We start from the raw sequence: 14,638 nt of genomic DNA on the forward strand, positions 1-14,638 counted from the left end.
GATAGTATACAGTCTCAAACATATCGTTGATGGTTGATGTCTTCTGTTTGCGAGTTTCTGGAAAATGCCACCTGTCATGTGCGTATGTGTTATGATAGTCATTGACTACGCAGAAAAATATGCCAAATTCCTCAATCTAATAAATATGGCAATACACAAAATGTTCAATATAGGAGCACACATAAAATACAAACAACCGTTACATCCACTGTACAAATTATATTACTTTCTCTCGCACCCCACCCCCTCTCACACACACATACTCTATATATTATCATATATTTATTTATATATAGTTATATATATTTTTAAATAAAATAATGGGAGAGGACACGGAAAAATTAAAAACATTGTACAGCGAACGCGATTATTCGGCTATCCCTCCACTATACAACCGGTTATGCGATATAATTTATTTCAAAAAATTAATTCGTTTCGTTTTTTTTATACTTCTTACCCATGTATATATATTTTTTTCCCTGTTCATTCCATTTGATATTATGTTTTTAAAACGTCGTTCCCCAGACGTCTACGAAACGACAGGTGTTCCCTCCTAATACACACACACAGACAAGTACACACATATACATACACACTCACTCACTCACTCACTCACTGGCACGAACGCATTCACTCTCTCATTTACACACATACATATATACATACACACATGCATACACACATACGTACAACACACGTCATCAGACACAATGGGTCTCGCGTATAGTAGTTATGTTAATGTGTGTCCAATGATAAATCGGATTTTAATATATTCCTGGATTTGCTGTTGTTCAAGAATGTCAAACGAACGCCCGATGGTTCCCATAGGATATTTTTATTTAAACTCAAAATTAAAAGTATTTTTTACTAAACTTGATATTTTAAGACTAATATATTAAGTATAAAACTCATAATTACACTGTGACATAGACAATGTAAAAAAATGTATTTAATTCATACTCCAAGTTAATAATTATAAATCTTTTCAAACTAATAGTATTCAACTTAGATAGGTGTATTAAATGTATCTATACCGATACAACTTCATATGCGAATAAGCATCAATAAAAAAATAGTATATTATTATTATTATTATGAGATGCGGTAATATAAGTATTTACCATGTCCTACTTACAAACACGTGGTCAATTTATTAGTCCTTACAACATAATGACCCCCGGTTTATGGTAAAATAAATAAAAGTCAAGGTCGTGGCATACAGTGTAAAATTATTATAACTTACAGAACACCGACGAATCAAACTAATAACTTTTTGTAGTTTTGACTCATTTATATTGATAATAATAAATATACGGTCTAGGAGCACGTTATTAGTTAATTATTATTCTTGAAATGTTATACTCTTCCCTTTCGCGTATATAAACATAAGCTAATATAAGCCGATATATCATATTTCAGTATCTCATAATACCCGGCACGAGGCTCGATTTTTAATTTAAATGTATTATAGATCATTGCCGTCTGAATTTAATAATAATAAAAAAAAAAATCATCGTCTATAATTATCATAATATATTACTTACAGCTAGTGCGTATATAAAATGTAAAGTGTCTTTTTATTTTCTAATCATATATTATATTATTATATAATATTTTTTTCACATATAATTTTTTATTATTTTTATCGTCATTATTATTGATATAAATATAATAATACGCAAGAGTTTTAATATTCTACGGTTTAACGCGGTTTTCCTCCGAAGAATGCATGAAATGACCATCATGTGTGTAACATTGTATACGTACCACACGTTATAAATTATATATACCTCTACCTATAGTATAATATAATATGTACCTCAGTATATATATACATCCACACATCATCATGATGTACACGATTTTTTTTCTATTATCTAGGACTTTTTTTCATTCTTATTATTATGATTCCTGTTTTTTTTTATAGAAATTTAACAGCTATTTTTTTTTTATTATTATTATTATTTTTTGCCCATTGCTTTCCCTCATATGTGTGCGTGCGCGCCCGAACGCGTGAGGATATCTATAAAGACGAAACTGGCGCGATTGCGTTTTTATGTGGACTACGAACCAAACCTGTCGCGTAACGAATTATTATTATACTTTAAATATATATGTATATATACAATAAATACATGTACATATTATAATAGTTTCTATATCATAAACGCGTATAACACGTCGTTGTTAACGTCGATATCAGTTTTATTATTTTTGCAAAAATATTTCCCTTTTTTTATAAACATAGCGTAGGTACCTATCACATATTTAAATCGACATTACACATATTATTTTCTCCATTTTCCACTTACTACGCTCGTGGATTTATTTTAAATAATTTTGCCACAGTAGGGCATACTATATTATATAGGGACACCAATTTATAATAAATTTATATCTTATTTTAAAGTATTGTCCAACTGATGGATTGGAAAATCGAATTTTATCACATAGGTCGTTATAGTCTACAAAATACTCTTAAAAAGAGTCAGAATTAGAATAACAGCGTTTCAAAACAGATTGATATAATAGAGTTCATTAATTACGCATAAATATACATATACATAGTCTAATAAAATACCAAAATAATTTGACAACTGTGGTACCTAATATTATAATTAATACCATGCCGAAGATTAAAAATACAATCACGTGGATAATTTTATTCAATGTTAACTACTTTGATGGATATATATTGTACAACGACAATTGCTTGCAAAACGAATAATATTTATCGATATACCCTAACTTCATTTAACGACGACAGCATTTAACATGTAATGCAATGGTAGTTTTAATAAAAATAAACACCGCGGTGAAGGGGAAGATGGCATTACAACCGTTTACTATTGTGTATATTATATAGTCCCGAAATTCGTGTTGTTGATGGCGACCACGATTATGCAAATTCTATACTCGAAAAGAATGAAAGGAAATAATACAGCTGTAATGTAGTACGCAGGCAACGAGCACAACGCGTACATAATAATATTATAATATATAAAGGGAGGGCGAAAAAATTGATATCGCTCGATTCTGCATAATAAAGATTTATACCTACGTATTATTATAATATTATATATTTAAGTGCATACAACTTTTGTATAATATAGTCCGATGAAAAGAGTGTAATGATTACCAACTATAAGTAAAATATTCGAGATAAAATGGAACATGTTATAATGTGTACTATTTTACCATATAATTCCGCATGCAAATATTGCATATAAAATCTGTGTCGGAAACTTTAAAACAATATAGTCAGCGGCGATGGCAGCGTCGGCTTTGAGAGTATATAATTATTAAATAGCATTTCAATTTATGTATAATAATTTCAACGTTCACTGGTGGGGTTAACGAATATAATCCCCGAAGAGCACACCCGTAAGATTACAGTTTGTCGCGCGCACGCTGAATTCTAAAAAGGCGGTGGTGAATGTCGGCACCCTTCGCCCCGCGAGTACACCACTGCGACGATCAAATTTATAAGTGAATCGTTTTTACGACGTTTTTCCGACGACGACCCTGCAGTATACATATATATAGTAGTCGCATAAATATTATTACCATTATTGTTATTATTATTATATCTTAGAAGGAGGAGAAGACGACGTGACTTTTGTTAAAGTACCCCACTGATCTGCACCAGGATCAGCATCAGCCACAGCCACTGTCGCTTATTCCTACCTGCCTGCCTGCTTTGCCTACCTGGGTGGTTTATTTACACTTTTTTTTAAACATATATACATATATGGATGATAGATATAATATAATATATATTTTCCCCGAACCAACGGTTTAATCGGTCGTCTATGTGCCCATGTGCGCCCCGCTGTTTCGTGTTATTGGAGCCCCCCATCGAGTTTGGCAACGAACACCACCGGCCCCGGCACCAGCGTGCACCACGACGTTATGTATCTATATGCCATCATGCAGAGAGAGAGACCAGCAATGCTGCATTTATTATTATTATTATTATTATTATTATTATTATTATTATTATAATACTCTGTGGCACACGACCCATGCATTTTTATACGTCACTAAATACTTTGTGTCGGACACACAACGAAGATGACTGCTGGTTATTTCTATATATAATGTAATTGTTGTGGTAGGAACAATTTTTTTTTTTTTGGAATTTCTTCTTTGCATCGACCCAAACGGTCGGGTTCGTTGTGTTTGAGACGCTTGTACAAAAAGAACTATAGAGAAACGTTCGTTGTTTGCATGTGCGTGTGCGTGCGTGTGAGTTGTGAGCATCGCACTCGCACACAAAAACCTTTTTGTCCCCTATATAGTCGTTGTTCGGCGTGCAGTTCTCTTTCGGTGCAAGACCGTTTGAAAAGTAATTCGACCAAAAAATAAATTCTTTGGCCAAACAACGGTACTACCTTTTTTTTATCGTTTATTTTCCCCCCTCGACATTTGATACGTCTAAAAATTACAATTACAATGCAAGGGATGAATTTCACTAGATTCAAATGTTATTATATTTATCATTATATCATATTATTATTACTGATTCATTCCCGTTTAATTTTTTTTTTTTGGCCTGAACAAAATAAACTAAGAAACAGCGAAGAAATAAAATTATTAATTTTATTTAAACTAATAATAATCAGAAACAATAGGCGGTAGATTATCTCACAGCCAGCCAGCTGTGCTCACGACAAGCTTATACACACACATACGCACGCACAAGCCAGGCACACAACAAAAATGGCCGCGTCGCCTCGGGGTCATTCCACAAACACACACACAAGATAGTCGTAGCTGCTGCATCATCATTTAAGCGCCCATCATCATCATCACGATTGTGTTTAAGGATATTATATATATATATATATATATATATATATACGTATAGCACTAACCACAGAACAGCTATTATTGTTGAATAATATTCTGCATGAGAAGATTGAAATTCCATAGTAAAGCTTACGGTGTACAATCAATGTATAGGTACATATTATAAATAAACTAAACAAAAACACTTTGTTTTTTGATTTTTTAAATTAAGATTTGTTACACATAATAACACGATAACAATTTATGGCAACTTCAAATGCTGAAATAAAAAAATAATGATTAAATATTTTTCTTATTAAGAAATAACATAACAGGTAGGTATTTGCCTTATTTACGGTCGTATTTGAACATAATCATCTATAAAAAAAATAATGACGATGATTATCTTTGTTTTTAGATTAATGTTTTGTTTACATGCATCATTTTGGTTTGACAAAAACAACGGTGATAAAATGAAGAACAATGAAAAGAAAAAGGGGTAAAACTTTAAGTGCATAGAATAAAAAGCACCAACTGAATCCTTTTGTTTTCATTATTGTAATAGGTATATGTATACAAGAAAAATAAAATAAGAACTTGTTTAGTAAAAACTGGTGAATAATTAATTTATTAACGAATTTCGATATGATTAAACGAGTACTGTCACGCGTTGCTATAACAAAAATTCAAGACATTCAAGAATATTTTACAAGGTATAGAGATTTTTAATATAAACCTTCGAAAAAAATAGGGAAAAACGCTGGAATAGTATTATAGTCGTATAATGGCATTAAATAATATATTATATTAAAAATGTGCAGAGGCAGGTATACAAAATAATAACAAAAGGCAAGACATTTTTGTCGAAAGGTAAGCAAGCAGCTCTACCTCCATACCTTCGCCTTATGTTCGTGTGTGCTTGTATATTATGTCGTATGTGCTGCAGTATTCGTGTGTGTGTGCCAGAGAGTGAGTGTGTGTTATATGTGCTTCTCTTTCTAATGAATACACGTCATAACAATAGGGTCTCCTCCACTAGGTAAAAATGTTCTTTTCATACAATATAATATAATAGTAGAGCCATTGCATTGTCGGATAGCCTTATATATCATTAAGAATAATATAATATAATATTCAAACCGGTAGGTACAATATAATATATAGAGTTCCATTTAGAGGAACGTAGTTTTTATATTTTTCAACGTGGAATATATTTTAAATTTTATAATATATAATACTTGTATAGTATTATATACCTACATATATTTATATATTATAATATAATATGTATAAAAAATATTATATTTTAGTGACATCGATCTACCTACTCATACATAATATCGTTTAATATTTGTTTTAGTGTTGTGTTATGAAGGTTTTCATCTTATAATATATTATAATCAGTATAAAGAATAAAAGGTGTCATATCCCCGCTGTTTTTCATTCTGAAATCGCATCCCAAGGGGAACATTTGACGGCAAGAAAAGATGTTGATAGAGGAGGAATAAAACGACAATAATAAAACGAAAAAAAAGACCGACGAAATAAGCTCAAGCGAAACATTATTTTTCCCCTTTAGAAAGTAAAAAATGTGTGATAAGACTTAGTGACTTTAGGGGGAGGTGAAAGTAATTAGATCACAAATTTCGAGAAAAACGTGGTGGTTATTTTCCACCCACCCATCCTTGATCTCACGTGACCAGGCCACCACCACCACCACTGGCTCTGCCTAGTATTCTCATTTAATCCCGCGGGAGACAAGTGACAGGGGTGGCTGCGTACTAAAAATACTTATCAGTAAATAAAGAAAAAAAGAGGCCAACATCATCCTACAGCTTCTGCGAATATCATTATTTTCTTTTTTGTTATTACTATATTTTTGGGGTGTAACAAAAACAGTAATATCTAATAAGTATTAACTATATAAAACTTCAACAAACCAAACCCATCAAATATATATATATATTCGAGCCTGGGTTAAAAAAAATATAATATATGTATTTTATTGACGCAACTAAAGTAAAGAAATAACTAATGTTATACACCAAGCACTTAACCACGTTCGAAAACTGCAGAGATATAGTGACAATTTCCATTGTTAGACTACCACTATATATGCATACAAGTACATAACATTTTAAATCGAAAAAAGAAGGAAAAAATTGTGATATTAAAGTTTTTTGCGATAAAATGATTTTTCAGCATTACACCAAGTCCTATATATGTGCAACGAAGACAAAACTTGAAATTATGAAGGCGTCACTCCTGCCGCTTCCATCGTCGCCATAAACTGGCGGCAGTACTAGTATTAAGACAGCAACCGAACTGCAAAGCGAGCAGAGAGAAAACCTTTTAAGAAGATGGGAAAGTTTGTTTTCCCACTGCGGCGTCTAAAAGTTTCCACCACCTTCCTCCTTTTATACCAATATCAAGCAGCAACATGTGAAATACTCTCAAAACCACCCCTTGTCCCTGTTGAAAACAGCCACTAAGATGAGTTTAAGTTAAACCTTTAATATTACATCGAAATTATTTTACGCTTTTCTGCTTTTAGGTAGACAGTAGTACTAGAGTTGTTGGTATTTCAACGGTGATGTGTCGGAACGTATTAAACGGCTGAATGCTTAAATTCTTAACATAAAACGAAATTTATTTAAATATCAAACAATATCAAATGATTGTCATTTTAATTTGTTGTTTTTTTCCAAAAACTCGATGTCCAAAGAACGAAAATATTGTTTAAATTAAAGACATAAATGTATAGATAGTACATAATTTATTTTATACATGATGTAATAAAGACCATTTGTTTTCAGTTATATTTCTGACTTCCTAAATTAAACTTATGAGAAATCGAAAATATTATTTAGAACTTTTATACCAATGAAATGATTAAAAAATAAGTACTCATACTTTTGTTTTCTTAATTTACAGAATATAGTATATACATAAATTGAACGAAAATATTTTAAATTGTATTTAGTGTTATCACTAATTATAGTTATTATATAAATATATAATGTTTTTAATTCGAATTTCGAAATCGTTAATTGATAATTAAAAATAATGTGTTATTTGAATTAAATTAAACATAAAATATTCAGTGATACAAAATCTACATTCCAAAACATAATTTTGACACATTTTTGATACCTACGTATATTTTAGTTAATCTCTTCACTTAATCATTGAAACAACATGCTGATGATGGTCGATATAAAAATAACATCTATGTCTAAGACTGTGTATCGTCGACGATAATCGAAATAAACAGTTATAATAGTATGATAATATTCTGGTTGTAGGGATTGTCCCCATCCATATAATAACAACAAGGACACACGCAGGACAAACACTCAAGATGATGGCACTTGAACAGCGTATGTGTCCAGGCTCAAGTGACATACACGCGTAGGTAAACATGTTACTATACAATAACGTTTCGTAGGGGTTCAAAAACTCCCTAGATACGGGACGAGAACAACGCTGCAGTGGCGCCTCAAATGTTGTTTGTATTTCTGTTAAGTGATATTTCTAACCGTAGAAAAAAAAATAATAATAGTAATACAAATTAAGCGTTCGTCACTTACCAGGATCGCCGTGGTCGAGACTTTGCTGCGAGCCCGGTTGCTGTGACATCGGCCCAGGCGTGCCTCCCGAACCGGGAGATCGGTCATCATTCCCGTGTCCACCGTACGATAATGAAGATGAAGGTGGTCTCTGAAATAAATCAATTAAATGTGTACATTAAAGAACGTGTCGTTGTAGTACTACGTGAGAGTTCTCTGAAAAGTATAAATAATCAATAGGTATATACGAGACAAATTTTAACCGTGTAATGGAGTAATATGTTTTTCGTGGAAGAAAACCACTAACAAATGTATACAAAAACCGCCACCGTTGCAATATAATATTTAGTTTCACGGTTTCCCATGGGATCAAATACGACGATCTTTCCTTCTTCCTATACTTTTACTACTTAATCGTATGATAGTACTACTACTGCTGCAACTGCCGCCCCAAATGTAACCTTTTTCTGCTTCCCTTACTACATTTCGTAATGTTTCCTCATCGTTGTAGGGAATACCATCCTCTAAGGGATAATATTCTTCTGCCCTCTCTTACATACGCACGACGTCCTAGTGACCCTAAAATGTCAATAATTCTTCATATTTTTTTATTATTATTATGTGATTAAATATTGATAACTGTAGCAGTCATTATAATATAAGACTATATCAAATTATAAAATAAACTAAATTATAACTAATTTCCTCACTCCCCCTAAACCAAAAAAATTAAAAATATAATATAGTAATTGTATATAAATTATAATAAATAATATTTTTTACTGTACACATTGTAACATAATTTATTATCTTATCGCAGTCAAATATTTGTTACAATATGTATGAGTGTTTATTGTTTACTAAAGACTGACTACTATATAAATGAAACGTTGGGGAAAAGGTAGTATAACACCCAAAGCAATCGTCGTAAAATAAATAATGATTTTTTTTTTTATTATTATTTACTGAGTAAGCAGATAAAACAAAAATCCTTCCATTTACCTTGCTACTGCTGTTATAGGGATATCCTTTTTTACTTTTTACATTTTTTGTCATGATGTTATTTTTTGATAACTCAGTATGACGACTACATATTTATTTAATTTTGTTATAAGGATTATACCGGTATTATAAGCGGTATGTAGATACGGACAGCTACGTATATCTAGGAAAATTATACGAAATCCGGTTTTCTTCGGTTAGTATTTTTAAGTAACATATAATGGATTTTGCATGTACCGTGATCTGTGTCATTATATTAGGTGTACCAGAATACGTGGGAGCGAATGAAAAAAAATAACAACTAGCTTCAACGATTATTATGAAACTAAACAATGCTGTCACTTTTACATGAATTTAGTCAATTATTTCATTAATATAGCCATTAATTATAATATATGCATAAAGAATATTATTTGAATATTATTTGAATATTATTTATCAATAACCACCGATTACATTAATGATAATAATTATTAATATTTTAGTAACTACACACTTACACACAAGTGTTGGCGTTACACATTGAAAGGTTTCATCATTATTATTATTTTTATAATATACAATCATATCACCATTTTACTCAGACTCACGTATGTCTTTTGTAATAATCTCAGATCGATTTCGCTCGATTGCTGAAACAATTGTCTCCTCCAAGGCGTATAAGCGTGTCCAATATACACTCTTTATATGATAAATAATAATACTTGCACACACAGCAACACTACAAGTGATTTTCGTTAGTCTGTAGTTAGTGAAATTAAATGCCATCACTATACACGCATATATTTATAATTATGTAGTTATAATTCGACATATCATGATGGCAACACAAGTGGTATATTATAGGAATTACGACGGTTGCGTGTTCTTCTTGGCACTTTGTGGTGTGACGTTAAGTGAAGACTGTGAATGAGGGGGAGGGGGCGGAGGGATGGGGATATACCGTAAAGGCGGAAACTGCTATATGCACACATGTCGATAGATTTTTAACACGCGGGGTGTTCAGCACACCCACGAACCGTAGTAATTTCTTGTAACGAACGTCGACTATGTGTTTCCGTTATATTCTGCCAAATATATACATGTTTTATTTTTTTCAGAAATAACGAGAACCATATACATACATTTTTCTTGCTATACTCTCACTCTCACTCTCTCTCTCTCTCTCTCTCTCTCTCTTTCTCTCACACACACATACACAAGTAGTTTACTGGACATTTTTAAGGGTTAGACTAAACGGATTCCCAGGTGTGTATTTACTTCCGGCATATTTTAAGTATTATTATGTAGAAAGAATGAATTTGCCATAACTGCCACCAGCGTACCAACGACGAGAATTGTTTATATTTTTTCATTTCATATAGAACGACGGCGGTAGAGGATTGTGAAAAACGAAAGGGTCTATCCCGTACCAACAGTGTAGACTCTGCTTCCGGTCTTTTCATAAACCCTCCCACACATGTGCGCTTTAGGCAAATAATATGATATATTAAAAAGAAAAAACCGCAGGATTATTTTATTTTCGATTGACGACAGGAACTGTAAAAACATATTTCATTTTATATACTATGCTATTGTCTTTGTGCGAGTTGTCGGTTCACTGAGACCATTGTTAGTTTTTTTCGTATCCATATTTTTTTTACTCCATAAACCACTTTTGTCCGACCTAGACTAACTACCACAGCAATTTTATTATAATGTATAAAATTCGTACTTTATAAGGAGACAACCGGTTTAAAATAAGCAACGGCCCAGACCAATAAACAGAATTTAAATGTTTAAATTGAATTTCCTTTACTTTATTAGAGTAGGGGTACTTTCAAAGCTAATGTGAATATGCAAATTACCGATAGAATTTTAATTTTTAAATATATTTTACGGACATATTGTGTTTGCATAAAAATTATACAACTATATATAATAAGTTTTTTTGCTAATGCTCTCATTTCCATAAATGTCAATAATTAGTATTTACAGCTCTAAGAAAATTACGTTAAAGCATAAATTATACAAAAATATTGACCCACAAATGTACTGAATTGTTCGGTGTCATTGAAGGCATTATTGTTCCAATTCTAATGACATGCACTGTTCAAGGCGAAACGAGTCTAGTGTCAATTACAATACTTTTCAGGAAGCGATAATAACACAAAAAAATTTGTAATAGTTGATAATTGAATAGCGGCGCACTCCCCGCAGTCATAAACCACTACATTAGCCACTCATACTTTTCTGGAAAGAAACAATTATCAGTTATTTTCTAATATCTGTCGCATTACTTGGACCATAAATGTCATTCAGCTCCTAGCCACCTACAACACTATATACAGTCTCAGAACGGCCAAGTATTCTGTCGAGGTTAAACTTACTTATAAGTTATAACTTATTACTTATACTAACAATTATTTATGTTTTATCACTCTTATTTTATTTCAATTATACAATTAACTGCGTATATATTTTTTATAATAACACCATCATCAATTATAACGATATACAGAGTCAATAAAAACACATGCTATTTTCTTGTATACAGACACATCTTATCAAAATTACTGAGATGAAAAAATAATAAAAACAGCGAGTGTTATAGAACACAATCATGTTTCACTCGTCTTATACCCTGTTTTATTCTTCGTATCTGTATACTTTGACAACTCAATTCTACACATACGCAGTCTCACGGGTATTGCAACTGCTACTTATGAAAATTGTATGAGTTCGGTGGTCTGCTGTGCACCGTTTGCTTCTAACTAGACATATATCCGTCGTGGTCGCGTAGTTGCAGTATACATTTTTCATGGTCGTTCGGTATTCTGTTTTTTACACCACGGCGGGCGTTTGCTCTTGCCAAATTAATGATTGACACTCGACGCGTTGTGTGTACGTATAATATAGTATGTACAAACCCGCTATCGTTTCTTCTTTTCTTTTTCAGGTTTCTTTTGCAGCTAGTGCTTTTCTTTATCTATCTCCCGTGCCACATACATATGAATTATTTAACGCCAGCAGTAGTAAAATTCACTCAGTACGTGATGCGTAATCGAAACAGAGAACCAAAGGGGTGCTGCCTAATAGTTTGATAAACACGTCATGTACTCGCCACGCAACTCTATGTTGTTTTTTTCCTTTCCTGTTATACAACCCTGCCGTCTTTCACTGTTTATTCTCCGTGCACCGGGATTTAACTAAATAAATTATAATATCATCTACACGCATTCTCTTCTTTTAATATCGTTAAATAAACAACACAATATGTTCTCGACGGCGACAAAGCAGTTTTTACCGTCATACATTACATATTATACATAATATACTTAGAACAAACAAAACACTCTTAACATATAAATATATTACATAATATTATTGAAAATGCGTGTAAATTAAATTTTGGTATAAGCATAATTTCTGTATTGTTTCCAGGGGATGAATAGTAATTATAATAATAATAATAATAATAATAATAATAATCACGACCCACCTAAATATTACCGAGTGAAATATAATATCACACGGTGTCATAAACAACGGGGAAAAATAATAATAATAATAATAAATAAAAATCCTCGACAAACGCCACTATATATATAGCAGAAGTTATAGTCGGTATATGGGCGGAGGGTTGGCCGGCCGACCGGCGCGTGTCCACCGTCACTGCTGTCAGTCGCAGAGCACAGGCAGACACGTCCGTTGCAGACGCGCAGCAGCCACGGCAGAAATAAATAATAATACAAATAATTCTTTGGCTACATACGCGCGCGTGCCACGTACATGCTTACTTCCTGCCTCCCCGCAAGAGCAATGTTTTCCCACACACTCGCGCGCGCTCACTCGCACAAACACACACAAATATACGCATATCGTGTGTGGAGAGGAAAAAGCACGACGTATACATATATATAATATATATAATAGTGCCACTGCGGTGTAATGTCGAAACGGCCAATATATATGTATATTATATTATATGAACGCACAAACAAAACGCGTCTGTTTCGGTGGTCCAGAACGCGTGGGGCGGGCTTTTTCTAGTTTTTTTTCCCTGTATATTGTTTTTTTTTTACCACCACGTGTCCGCGTGTACCAACGCACACAAAAACCCCAAAGACTGACACCAAAATAATGTTGTATAGATACCTACTCACAATGTAATACCGCCACGGTGACTTGAGGTTCCTCGCTTCGTCAACGGCCACGAAAATTTCCACGTGAAAATAATACCAACATACAACGGGGATGATGAAAGAAGAAGAATAAAGACCCAATTTCAATAGAATGGTGTTTTTGAAGAATAAACGATAAAATCAGCATCAACCGACCACGAAATATCTAACATAAGGATGATGCGAAAAGCCGTGAGTAAGAACATAATAATAATGGAATCTTAAAGGAGCGAAGAAGTCTTGAATGTATAATAGCCAATAGGTAACTCGCGTTGTTTTTCAAAATTTCAAAATATGAAGAAAAATCACCGTAGTAACGGGTTGGCGGCGGCTTGGTAGAGAGAAAATATATCATAGCGTTGAATGTATTTGTTGCGCCAGTTTACATGCGCGCGATACGACAACTGCAAATATCGTATTATTATTAGCACAGCTGCTGCGGCGATGGAATCTATATTGACACGGAGACACAGACCTAGCGAGCGAGCGCGCGCGAACAAATAACGCGCGTCGTTCTGGCGGTTGATTAATATTTCGACGGCATTGCCTCCGCCACCGCAGCCGCTCACGCAAGTGTTGTGTTAAACGCTCGTAAATAATATTAACACAGTCGTGGTTGGTGAGTGGTGTGACACGTGAAAAAAATCTGAAATAACGAATCGTTGTTTGTTTACCGGGGTGTACTATGTTATTAATTTTGGAATTTGTCTATCCGAGCAATAATAATTATCGTTCTTTGTATTTTTCTCTTTTCGTTTGTCAACGCATATTATTTATTGTCGATTCGTATATACAATCGTATTACACATTATAATGTGAGCACAGACGCCATCATCACGTGTTGGTCGCGTACGCGCGGTACATTCAAATCGTTCGAAATCCAAGATCGATTAAAACCGCACAACCACCTGACCCGCGCCACGTCACGATTGCGTTATATATACATTAATTTTTTTCTTTAATCGTTCAATTAGTATACACATATAAAATATATATCGACCAGTCGAGCGATATAATGGGAAACGCCAAATAAGAGATTGATCTCGACCGTATATACAAACATCTGCAGTGCCAGCAACGCATTCCTGTACATTCTTCATTGTTGTATAGATC

The 14,638-nt window shown here is 33.1% G+C and overlaps 1 protein-coding gene across 2 annotated transcripts in view; it reads right to left on the reverse strand.

Annotated features, from left to right (window-relative positions):
• The window catches only part of LOC111034366 (homeobox protein homothorax-like), a 92,880-nt gene that overhangs the window by 49,350 nt on the left and 28,892 nt on the right, over positions 1-14,638 (reverse strand). For both annotated transcript variants that reach the window (XM_022315549.1, XM_022315548.1), the window contains exon 7: positions 8,382-8,511. In XM_022315549.1, the coding sequence (XP_022171241.1) occupies positions 8,382-8,511 (130 nt within the window). The remainder of the gene's footprint in view (positions 1-8,381; positions 8,512-14,638) is intronic.

This window comes from Myzus persicae, unplaced genomic scaffold, assembly GCF_001856785.1.
Source record: "Myzus persicae strain clone G006 unplaced genomic scaffold, MPER_G0061.0, whole genome shotgun sequence".
Classification (NCBI taxonomy): domain Eukaryota; kingdom Metazoa; phylum Arthropoda; class Insecta; order Hemiptera; family Aphididae; genus Myzus; species Myzus persicae.